The 13,195-nt window shown below is 36.0% G+C and overlaps 1 protein-coding gene across 1 annotated transcript in view; it reads right to left on the bottom strand.

Annotated features, from left to right (window-relative positions):
- The window catches only part of ARMC3 (armadillo repeat containing 3), a 74,577-nt gene that overhangs the window by 49,946 nt on the left and 11,436 nt on the right, over positions 1 to 13,195 (bottom strand). Inside the window, exons 3-6 of the mRNA XM_039877566.1 lie at positions 9,858 to 9,975; positions 6,386 to 6,511; positions 1,398 to 1,466; positions 1,002 to 1,177 (exon numbers count right to left, since the gene is read on the bottom strand). Of these exons, the coding sequence (XP_039733500.1) occupies positions 1,002 to 1,177; positions 1,398 to 1,466; positions 6,386 to 6,511; positions 9,858 to 9,975 (489 nt within the window). The remainder of the gene's footprint in view (positions 1 to 1,001; positions 1,178 to 1,397; positions 1,467 to 6,385; positions 6,512 to 9,857; positions 9,976 to 13,195) is intronic.

The raw sequence follows: 13,195 nt of genomic DNA, 5'->3' as shown, positions 1-13,195 counted from the left end.
AACCGGAGAAGGGAAACGAAGGTGGAGGATGCTCTTTTAGGGAAGAGCGAGGGTGACACCGTCAGTGCCCAGACAAGTGGCAAGGACTAGGCCCAGAGTATGTGCGTTTGCGGCCTTCAGCATGAGCCCTTTTGTCTCTTCTTTTATGTGATTTGTCCAGATACTCTGCCTCTCAGTGACCCCTCCTTCACCTCTGCTTCACCATCTCTTCCTTTCACACTCCACTGGTGGCTACTTAAAACGGTGTTTTTATATTTTCAGTTGATCAAAAAGCCGATCGAATGTGTGTGAGGATCGTTCAGGAATGTGAGCAGAATAGAAGAAGAAAAAGCTGTCCACAGGATCGGGGGGCTGACCTGCTGTGGGTATGAGGGCGTGAATGTCGGCTGGGAGGTGGGGGCGCTGGTGGGGGACAGAAGACAGGGCAGGTAGGGGAGGGGAAGGCAGGAGGTTTCTTTCCATCACAAAGGAAAACAGCACAGCGAGGTCGCTTCTTGAGATTGTGAATAATGAGCTGTTTGGCATACTCAGCTCGCTGCGTTTTCACCAATAAATAAACCTAATCCAATATCTTGGTACACGGACTAGGGTGTATGATTCATCCAATGTGCTTAGTTCACCAGAGTCCAGGCCATTAGGTAACTGCCCAGGTCAAACCCAGTTCAACATGAATGTCACATTTCCCGTTTCAGAAGAAATGCATTTTATCTGGCATAATCCTACCTTTTTCTGGAATTTGTAAACCATTCTATTCTTTTCAAATCTAAATACATTTCTAAAATGCTTTTTCATGAGAGACAATTACTTCTAAGGTGTGAAAACTGAAAGGAATCTATACTACCATTATTTTTTTCTCTGAATGATAACTATTAAATAGTACCAAGACGAACCGATTAATCAAAACTGATGTTGTAAGCCTTTTTCTTTTTTCTTTTTTTTAATGGGAAAATAAATTCTATAATCAGTTTTGCTCAAAACATATTTTTAGAAGTTAATCTCACCTGGACCAAGTTGTAAATGCACTCAATAGAATTCTTCTTCACGTCGGGGTCTGGGCTGCTCAGCAGCCTGATGAGAGGCTCTAATCCACCGTGTTCAAATATTTGCACTTTGCTGGTGTACTCTGCAGACATGTTTGCTAGGCAAAGACTAGCAAACTCATGGATAACTACTTCTTCTGCATATCAAAAATAAATAACACAAGCATGCTAAATGCCTATTACTCAACCATTACTCTAAAGCATGTTTTGAAAACCAGAGCTTCCCAAATCTTACTTGGTGGAGCCCAAAAGACAAGCCACAATGGCATTTCATTAACTATTTTCAATAAGTAGTGTAATCAAATGTGAAAAATAAAGCAGCCTCATTTTCGAGATCCACATAGATTGCCAAGTTACCTTCTGGAGCGAGCTGAGCGATAACAGAATTCATGACATCTAACTCTCTTAACAATTTTTTAACATCATCTACAAAAGAAGAAACAGCATATTAATGTTTATTAATAATAATAATGGCCATGTCTGTTGAATAGTCCTTTATGAGATAGGTTTTATTATTTAATTTTACAGATAAGGAAATCAAGGCTCAACACCACACAGCAAGTGAGTGGTGGGGCCAGGTTTCATGCCCCGGTCCGCCTGAACCCAGAGAGATTCTCGCCTCTGCTCTTTGGCCACTGAGCTATTATATTACACTCTCTTCCAAAACACTAGAAAAAGTAACCATAAAAGTGCAAAATGTGCCTAAAACATATGTCTGTAAGTTGAGTTACTGTATCTTATGCTTGTTTATTATGTAACACTAATTTTTTGTTGTTGTTTTTTTGGAAAGGGATTTTCAAATTTTGATTTTAATAAATCTTACGTGGAATGTAATTTAAAATTATCCTCAGCCTTTTTTGTATTAATGCATCTTGTTTACATTTTATTTCATTAGCAAAAATGCTTAAAGGTAAGTATATTCATTTTTTAAGTTCATCTTTGTATTATTTATATAAGCCTAATTAAGGCTAGACAGGTATGGCCTCGCTTTCTTTTTGTCATCCTTAACCCCCTTTTTCTGAGAAATAAAGAATAGCTGATACTTCAGTTTTGCAATTTCTCTTCTTGGTCAATTACCTTTGTCTGTAAGCCAGAATTAGCATTACCAGAATTTTGGAAAAGTTCACTTTGCAGTAGCCAAAGCAGATGGTCTCTGGATGAATCTTTCCTCATTAACCGCTAGATATTCTAACCTTGTGTTGGACACCTTTTCCTGTGGGCTTCAGAGATGTGGCTGTTCGTCAACCTATTTCTGTTTAAAATGGCTAAACGAGGGCCGGCAAGATTATAGCCAGCTACATGTATGTGAATAGGCTTGAAGCACAAAAGAGTGATGGAGCTTCTGGGAAGGGTTGTGTCTCATGGTGGCGGGCATCATTTTACAGTTGAGACTCGTTAAGAAAAATACATTCGCTCCACGGGTTAAGAAATAATAGCTTTGGCATAGCACTCAGATCCTTCCAAGTGTTCTGGTGAACTGCACAGATGTGTGCCTTCTGGAAGAGGGTACTGGTGGTCTCTTCTCATTCTCATGAGTCCAGTGTGTATTGCTTGGCATGATTTTTGTGAAGGCCCTACCAGAGGCTCCTCTTTTTCACATGCTTGAAGAAAAATATTTCTGGGCTTTTAGATCTCCAAGTACATGCTCCATTTAATAAACAAAATAAACTTCCATGTACTTCAGTGTTTCTGCTGCAACGCTGAACATAAGTCATGCTCTGTGTACTCTTATGCTACTCTTAGTTCTCTGCAGGAAGGGTCTGCTCCCCCGGGGAGGGGCCACCTTGCTGCATCTGTATGTGACGCCATGCCTTGGTCTGCTCAAACGAGTAGAAAGTGTTCATCAGAGGATTCTCGGTGCCATGAAATTCCCTTCTAGATATGAATTTAGCCCAAATCTGTTCAACAACAGATCTAATAGATCCATCCACTAAACAATTTCCTTATAGCTCAATGGACGGTTCGATCCACTGGCAGCTCTGATAAATTGGTGGCACCATTGATCGATTCGTTATTCTGCTTTTTGACACTAGATTGTTTAAAGAATCTCTCTTTTCTTGAGATTAAATCAGCAAAAATAATGGATAAGCTTCTACTTTTATCATTTTAAACACAATATTGATCTCTATCCCCTTCTTTCTTAACAGAGAACTCTCTTAGATATGGCAAATAAATAGAAACCACTACTTGTGGTTGGGCCACACAAATATGTTCTAGCTAAACAGTGTGACACCTACAATTTTAGGCTGTTTCAAAACTCCCAGCACCTTACTTCCTGGAGTACCGTCGTGCAGTCTGTTTTAATTGCATACTTATTCACAATTTTTTGGTTGTATAAAATTGGCCTTCTAATTTATTCTTGACCTTGTGTACCTTTTTCGATAACCCTTCTCCTCTGATGGCAAACTCTTCAGATTGCCTGAAGTAATTCTGCGTTTCGAAGGCTACTTATTTCTCAAGGACCCTAATGAACTCTCTCTTCAACTGACTTCGTTAAGTGAGTCTCTGTTATATGGCTTCATCAACTAAATACAAACTGGCAGGTAAAAGAAGACAGTGGCCCATTTTGATAAAAAGGTTTAATGAAGTAATTTACGTGTCTGTCTTGAACGACCCAGGATTAGCTCAGGCACATAGCTCAATTACTCTAGGAAAAAAGCGGGGAGTGGGGAAGAAGCAGCAAAGCTGCAGAAAGAACTTGTACGCAACTGCACAAGGGAAAGACGGCTCTCATAGCTTCCTTTCGCGCCCGGCTTTCTGTTGGAACATTCTGTGGGTTTATCCACTATGAACGTAGTGATATCATTGGGTGCATGTGAATCAAAGGAAGATACAAATTTCTGAAGAACAGAAGTTATCTTACGACTGCCCAAAGATGACAATTTAACTGTGTAGCTTCAGACGTGCATTTATTTGTAAATTATTCCAGAAACATGACTTTTCATTTAGATCAAATGACTAGTTGCTCATTTTCTTATTCCACGTTTTCATGGACATGGGTGAAAAGTGAAGCAATAGCTGTTAATGGGTTGACTTAACAAAAAAAGAACTTCGCATGCAGTTAAAGGATCCGTGTCATCAGATAGTTCAAATGGGAAATCAGTTTAATTAATTCCAATAATAGTTTGTTTGTTTTTTCACCCAAGTCATAATATCAAAAGAAAGCTCTTAGAAGTTCATTTAGCATATCCGAGACTCAAACACTCAGTGGAGACCTCAAAGGCAGCAAAGCTCTTTCCATCATTAAACTTGGCAGTTGCAGACTGCACTGGTCCTAGGGCTGACCACAGCCCAGCTGGCCAACCTGCAGAGTGTGGTTTGACAAGTCTCAGAGAGCCACGTCATTTAGCAACCAAATGTAATTGTGATTCTCAATATTTTGGGGCCATAGACTTCTTCAGAAACTTGTAAAATTCAATTTATAAACCCACTCAGAAAAATTTTGCAAACTATTTGGAGGGCTTTACAGATTATAAACTCCACATATATTGGACAATGAGAATACTAAATAAAATTGAATAATAGAAATTAAGAACAAAAGTAAGAAAAAAAATCATACAGACCTGAACATTTAATTAGAAAATATAAGTGTAAACAGGAAATTATAACTCTCCTTTCCAAATGAAATGCATTCTCCCCCAAAATTATTTAGCAGGAGAACTTCACTTAGATGTACACTAATGTTAAGAATCATAAAAGATTTGATGAACGGAAAGTCTACTAAACTGAGAGTCAGAGAGTAAAGTTCCAACTCTAGCTCTAATCTCAGTTCTGGTACTAACCACTGCATGACTGAGCAAGGAATCTAATCTTTTAAGGCTCTTTCTTATTTTTAAAATGAGGAGTTGCACAAAAGGTATTACGAAGCATCTTTAGTTCTCAAATCCTCTGTTAACAGAATAAAACATATAAAAATTTTAAATTTTCCCTCTTTTGATTATAAATATATTCAATACAGCACATTCAACACAGCAGAGTTTGTATACAGGCAATCCCTGAGATAAATTTATGAAGGCCCTACAACATAAATGATTACTACCTTATTGAATTTCTCTGTGCCTCAGCTGCCTCATATATAAAGGAAATAATAATAGCACCATCCTCATTAAATGATTTAATACATGAACAGCCTGTAGAACAGTGCCTGGCACATCGTAAGTGCTATGTAAGTGTTGACAAATGTTATCGTAATCCAGGTTGGTGCAACGTCCACTCCCCCACGACTGTACTCATCCTGCTGTCATCCCCAGAAATACTTACAGCACAGTCACCACTAAAGCTCTGGCAGTTGCCCCTGAACCCCTTCCACTGACAACCCCGACAGAGTCCTGACACTGCAGGTGCTGTTCGCGGAGTCTCTGCAGCTGAGGTGATAACGGTGCAGATGCCAGACAAAGCAGCCCCCCTGCCCCCATTCCTCCATTCATAACTGTCTCCGAAGACACTAATAACACAGTCCCTTCCGGGCACCACGGAATAAGGAGACCCCACTGCCTCTCACAGGGTCCAGGAAAAGTGAGGTGAAGGGGAGGCAGGATGTTGGAAGAGGAATCTGTGCTAGTGTTTTTGCTGAGACTGGTAAAAGGAGAAAGTATGATGACTTTAGCCACATGCCATGATAGAGACATGTTTATTCCTAGGAGCCTGAGTTTCATATTAGAATTCAGACTCCACCAGAAATATCATTTTTTATTATAAATCACAAAGTTTTTGTTGGCTAACTTAAAAATCTACCATTATTGCATGAAAATGACTTACAAATGGAAAACACATCTTGTTCATTAGTCAGGGACCACCTCTATTGGCATGGTTTTGTTCAAACTGATATTCTAATATACATAACAGCCTATTTTAACAAATACTATTATTCCACTCTATTAGATATATGAAAACATTCAAGCAACTAATAGGTCTGATTTAAGGAGTAAATACGTGTCTAAATTTATTTTTGGCAAGACATAGCTTGCAGCTTGAAATCAAAATTTTTTACCATGGCTCCCTTCACTGTGAAATACATATGAAGTGTAACTTACTTACAGGCAGACAAATTACATTATACTAACTCAAAGAAAAAACTGTTTTAATTTTTAGAAACAATGATTGCTCCTACAGCTTATAAGACCGGAACAAACTACATCACCAACTTTGAGAGTTTTTGCACATCTTTATACTTAAAAAATATCCCTTGAAATATGAAAGCGTACATTTGTTGCATTATACTTACTTTTTCATGAATATTGAAGTCAGTTTAAATAAAATTAAAACAAATCCCTTAACTTCAAATTTAAAAGAAGGATAAGGCATTTCGTGAGATTATTTGCTTCTTTTTAAAAGTTGACACTTACTATTAGAAGCCAGGATACCAAATATCATAGTAGCATTTCTTCTTACAATCTTATCTTCATGGGTGAGCAGTTTAGTTAAAGGTTCCACAGCTCCAAGTTCAAGGAGGGTTGCTTTATTTTCCTCACCTGCCATCACAGGTAAAACAAAATCATCAAGCTCACCAAAACTCTTCTTTGTGTCATTCTAAATTCTTATTTGCCATCCACCTTTCACATTCCTCTTAGCTCCCACATGTTTTCCTCTCAGTATAAACTTTAGAATACAAGTATCTTGGACATCCGTTCCTCCCCCCGCCTCATGTTTACCAAGCTGGCTTCCTCTTGTCATTTAGTCCTTAGCTCCTCGTGCGCCTCCTGAGGGGTGTCCTCTGGCCACCGTGTCCAAAGTTATTATCACATCCAAGTCTTCTTTATCTCTCTCTATCCATCCTGCTTTATTTTTTTTTCATACCAACTTACCGACCTCCGTGCATTGTTTGCCTGTTCTGCTGTGGCTTAACTTTCCATGAAGACAGATAATCATTTTATCTTATTTTCTCATATCCTCAGTGCCTAGCACAGTGCCAGTCATGTAATGACATAATTATAAAATCAATTAACCTGCATAGGATTGTGCTATTTACTTTCCAGCTATTTAATAATGGCCCAGAGTTGTGTTACTGATTTTTAATTTAAGTCTATTGCGGTATGATATATATTTTGCATAATTGGAATTCTTCTAAATTTATTAATAAGACTTATTTTATGATCCGGTCTATTTTGAAAAATGTCCTCTATACACTTAGAAATAATGTATATTCTGCTGTTTTTAGAGTGCTCTATAAATATCCATTAGGTTAAATTAGTTTATATCTCTGTTCAAATCTTTTAGATCCTTAGGAATTTACTATTTACTTGTTCCTTCATTTGTTGAGAGGGGGATATCAAAATCTCCAGCTATAACTGTGGATATCTACATTTCCTGGCATTTCTAGCTTCGTGTATCTTGAAGGTCTGACATTAAGCGTATAACTGTTTAGGATTCTTCACAGCCTCTTGATTAGTTGATCCCTTTATCATTATAAAATGACCCTCTTTATCTCTGGTATTACTCTTTTCTCTGTCTACCTTTCTGATATTAATATAGCCAGCCACTCCATCTTTCTTTTGATTAGTGCTATCATAGAATATCTTTTTTTCATCTTTTTACTTTCAATAATTTGTGTCATTACATTCCAAGTGAATTGTTGGTGGTGGGAGTTAGTGTGCTCTTGTCTTTTATCTGACATAAAACTCTTTCCCTATTGATTGAGGTACTTAGACCATTTATATTTAATTTGATTATTGATATGATTAGGTTTAAATTCACCATCTTGTCATTTGTTTTTATATATGCCATTATTCTTTATTTTCTTTTCTTTTTTTATTTCTGCCTTCTTTGTATAAACCGATATTTTCCCTTTGTTGGCTTACTTGATATTCTTTGTTTTGTTATTTTACTGGTTGTATTAGGGTCTGTAGGATATGTCCTTAACTTACCACAGTCCACTTTCATATGAAATTTACAATAGTACACTTCCATTTTCCTCTTTCCACCTTGGTGCTGTAGTCATATACTTTAATTATACATATATTTCACACTACAAGTATATGATTATTATTTTTGTTTGAAAATATATGTAAGATCTAGTAAGGGGGTTAAATCTGGCCCGTTACTCGATCTTGGCCAGAAGGCAAACAATTCACCTTAAAGAACTGTTTCACAAAATACAGCCCTACAAGAATTTCTGTATTAGTTTCACATAAAATACATGCCTGCCTATTTATTTACCTCTTGTCATGTTAAAAGATGATATATAATTAGGTGCATATGATGGCCAGATGACATGATGACTCTGTAAGACTGAATGAGACTTAGGCTAACACAGATGCATGATCTAATGTCTCCTTGAAAACTGACCCAGAATTCTACATAATCCACTCAGGAACCATACCTTCTAGAACCACTCTGGCTTTTCTCTGGATTCCCAACGATGACTAGAGTGACATAGCAAGGTATTTTACCATTCGCTAATTGAATGATTTGTTCTCTGATACAAGCCCCAAAACAATGTTTGAAGAATCATTTCTTTAAAATCAAACTGCTCCTTAGGTTAAAAGGCTGTGTTAAAAATACCAAGTTACACTAAACTCTTCAAATAGTCCCAATTAAAACGTTATACTGTATAATAAAAATTTAACTTAATCACCATTTGGAATGAACTAAAATATGACCATCTTTTATGTTTGTAAATCTTCCATGAATAAATATTTCAATAGAATTAATTTGTAACATTTACGATGTTTTAATAAATTTGATTTTTTAACAATGGTTTTACTTTGACAGAAAAATTGCAAAGGTAGTACAGAGAATTCCTAAATATCTAACACTAAGTTTCCCCTGTTATTAATATTTTACATTAGTGGGTACATGTGCTATAATTAATGAGCCAATATCAATACATTATTATTAATGAAAATCAATAGCTTATTCAGATTTCCTTAGTTTCAGCCTCATGTTCTTTCTCTCTTCCAGGATTCTACCTGGTTCCCCCGTTACACTTAGTCATCATGTATCCTTAGCTCCTCTGGCCGTGAGAGTTTCCCAGACTTGCCTTGTTTTTGGTAGCTGTGACAGTGCTGAGGAGTACTGGTTAGGTATTTGTAGGATGTCCCTGAATCAGAATTTGATATTTTTAAAATCAAAATTAGACTGGGGTTATAGGTTTTTGGGAAAAATAACACAGATGTAAAATGCCATTTTCATTACATTATGTTAAGGGCACATATTATCAACATGACTTATCACTGTTGATATTGGATTTGGTCACCTGGCTAAAGTAGTTTTGTTGAGTTTCTCCACTATAAACATTTTTTTCTCTGCTTCTGTATTGTACTCTTTGGAAAGAAGTCACTATGCACAGCTCACATGTGAAGAAGTTATATTACACGTCCTTGAGGGCAGACTATCCATGTAAGTTATTTGAAATTCTTCTGCATAGATTTGTCTTTTCTCTCTCATTTATTTACTTACTCTTTTTTTTCCACATAGACTCATGGATATTTATTAACTTTAATAAGTAGTATAATCCAATTATAATCCAATACTAATTATAAGTAGTATAATCCAATACTACTTTATTTCATTGCTCAAATCGTTCTGGCTTTGACCACTGGGAGCTCTTTCAGCTCCTGTGACATTAACAATTTTTTAAACGACAATACAACTTTCAAAACGACTCTTCCACCCAGTGACAAAATTACTTCTTAAGATTAAGTTAGGCACTTAGGGAGATAGATACATTACTTTTAGGTATTGCATTAAATGATATTCTGGTTGTCTGAAAGAATTCAACTGACAGGAAGTAAGTTAAAGACTCACGAGAAAAGTGCCCCTTATGTAGTAAATATTTTAAGCAATGAATGAAATAGATAAACTGAAAAAAATCCAAACCTTTTAAAGCAAATCTATAAATGGCTTCACATGCTTTGGCCAAAATTTCTTCTTCTGGAGAATTTAGCATTAACACCACGGTTGCTGCTTTTTTGCTTTCAATTGTTAGTGGATCAAACTAAAATGCAGAGAGAAAAATATCAGGTTGACATTTGAGCTTTAAAAAGCACATAAAAAAATAAATGGTGTCTTGAGACTTAAAAAGAACACAATCTTACAAAAAGGATGTGGTCACTGACCAGTAAGTGCACTGTAAAGTTTTTCTTTGAAAAACATCACCGATACAGAGGCAGCTGTCGACATTGGCGGCTTTGGAATTGTTGGCGGATGGCGGAAAGAGCAAAGCGTTTTGGAATCTGGCAGGTTTAGTCTCTCCATTTAGCCATGTGGAATCAAACAAGTTATTTAAGTTGCTAGGGTTTCAGTTTCCTTTTCTGTGTAATGGGTATAATACTACCTTTCTCATAGGACTAAGGAGAGAATTAGAGATCATCTATGTAAAGCACTTAGCACATTGTCTGGCACATGATAGATGCTCATTAAATAACATATGTTAGTATATTCTCAATACATAAGAATTCTTGAGTACCAGTATATGTTAGATGCCTTGACAGTCTCAATAATCAGTACCTGTTTTCTGACCACTACGCTTTTTCTAGGGAAGTACGATGGACATATGTGAAACAACTAAAAAGCAATAAAAAACAGCATATAACAAAATGTAAAATTAGATAAAACGTGGAACCGGGAAATGGGTAATATCATATAAAGAAAAAGTATAAGACTCTAAGAAGACCTGTATCCTGCTATGAGAACTTGAGAATTTATGTGTAGCTGAAATGGACAACAACAAACTCAAGTCTCCTGTAGACTTTCTTTGGTTAAAGAGAAAAATAAATTATTACACTATTTTTCTTCCATCTCTAGAGATCAATGGAAAAGGTAATTCTGCTTATGTTAAAGAAAAAAAAAATAGAATTTCAAAGCTTTGGCTGGTTTTCTGCGTTGACCTTCCTAAAAACAGACATCTTTTTGTGTTTTGGGCTATAACAAAAATTGACATTCCATTGTAGGTAAAGGATGGAGAGATAGATTACTCTGAATAAGGAAACATAATAGTTGAGGTTGGAAGAGTGTAAGAGACAGAGAAGATGATAGTGATCAATGATCTGAAGGACTTGGCTGGGATAAAAATTCCCATTGGAGGAGAAACGACTACTGGATTTTAGGACAGCATTCTCTAACATCCAAATTAAAGTTGTTGTTTGTGTATGTCTAACTCTATACTGGAAGCTCTAAGAGTTACGAAAGTCATGTCGTTTATTCTCAAATCTTCAGTAAAAGTCTGCCACATACACCAGGCTCGTGGCTCTTGTGGATTTCTGGTGATGGGACCGGTAAAAAAAAAAATGGCTCCTAGCAGAGCCTACGGCAATGGCTAGGACACTGGTTGCAACAATGATCGGGAGAGTGTGAGGACCTGGACATCCACATAAGTTTTAAGGAAGGACTTCTGAAAGTATTTGGGGATTGAAGCTCGAGAATCATTTTATCTAGGTATTAAAGGGTAGCCACAGAGGACTTAGGGTCATCCGGGTTACAAATGTGGCTTACTAGCCACCTTTTTTTAAATCTGAAAAATTAGGAAGTTGGATTATATCTCCTAGATCTCTTCCAGATATCAAATTCTAGGATCCTATAAAGTACAAAAATATATGGCAGAGATAGATAATAAATGTTGTGATGAAGAAGGGGAAATTAATTTGAACTGGGGTAAATGGAGAAAGGTCCACAGAGGTGGTAGAATTTTAGATATAATTTGAAGAATGGATAAAATAGAGTAGGTTGAAATGAGGAAGGATCTTTAAATAGGGAAAACAATACTAGAATGGTTTAAAATAGGAATGAATGAATGTTGTATTTATGATGATAAAACAGGAGTTTGACTAAACAGAAAATATATAATAGGAAGCAGAAGTAATATCAAATAATAAAGAAAGATGAGGCCTCAGCAAATGACCTAGACCTTCCCTTCATCTTGCTCTCTATGGAGGATAATCAACTAAGTTCAGAGAAAAAAGGATTGTGACTCTAGAAATTTATATCTGGCTGAGAGATCATTTATATGGAAAAAAGACATGTTCAGGCATTCACAGACTCAACTATATACTCAAACAAATTTCTTGGCAAATACTCCAACCAAAATTGGGGAGGACGAAATATAAAAACAATTAGTGGTAGATGGATACAGTAAAATATATAGTTAAACCAATAGTAATGATGTTGTGAATCATAATATAACTTTTAAGAAAGGATTCCTGAAGTATTGGTGACACATTATAAGAATAAAAACTAGTCTAGGTGATTTTGTTGTTGCTGTGTTGTTGTTGTTTTTAACAAATCTCAGGTAAAAGAAATTTTTGGTAAAGAGAACAGACTCCTAGCCTAGTTATTACTCATTTTTTATAGTAATGAGTATTTAACATGTGCATTTAATGGGCTACAGATAAGTAGTAGACGTTCCAAATTACCAAAAAGAAAGGTTAACAAAGGAATGTTGTTCAATTCAGGAAAAAGAAAGATAATACCAAAAAAAAAAAAAGATAATACAAAAAAAAAAATACAACATGATAATAAAGCAAAGAGAAACCAAAAACTTAACATGATAGGAATAAATATAGTCATGATCAAATAAACATCAATAGGGTAAATAAACCTCAATATATAGGATTGTCAGATTGGGCTAAAAAGCAAAATCTACTGTTTTTTGTATATTGATATTTCTTCTACTTTGATTTTGAATTCAGATCTTTCTGACCAAGATATAAAATATTTCTATCACCCCAGAATATTTCCTCACCCTCCTTTCCCAAAAACCCTCCCAGAAAGATAACTGTTACTGACTTTTAAAATATTCACTTAGTTTTTCCTATTCTTGAACTTCATGTAAATAAAATCATATAACACACTTCCTCTCACATCTGCTTCTTTAGCTCAGCGCAGTGTCTTTGAGATTCATTCACATTTTTTGTGTTATTAAGTCATACTTTTTATGGCTATATAGTATTCCAATGTATGGCTATACCATTTTGGGTTCTTTCAGTTTGAGGCTATCATGAGTAAAGTTGCAATGAATATTCTTATTTATGTCTTTTTGTGGATGTATTGCTTTGGTTTTCTTGGGTATATACCTAGGAATGGAACTGATGAGACATAGAGTAGACATATATTTACCTTTCACAGTTACCATTGTACAGTTTTCTAAAGTACTTTTATTAATTTAGATTCCCACTAGCTATGAATAAGAGTTCCAGGTGCTCCACATCCTCACCAACACT

The sequence above is a fragment of the Pteropus medius genome, unplaced genomic scaffold (genome assembly GCF_902729225.1).
Source record: "Pteropus medius unplaced genomic scaffold, Ma_sr-lr_union100, whole genome shotgun sequence".
NCBI classification, from domain to species: Eukaryota; Metazoa; Chordata; class Mammalia; order Chiroptera; family Pteropodidae; genus Pteropus; species Pteropus medius.
The sequence above is the reverse complement of the archived record's forward strand: the minus strand, read 5'-3'. Positions and strand labels throughout refer to the sequence as shown.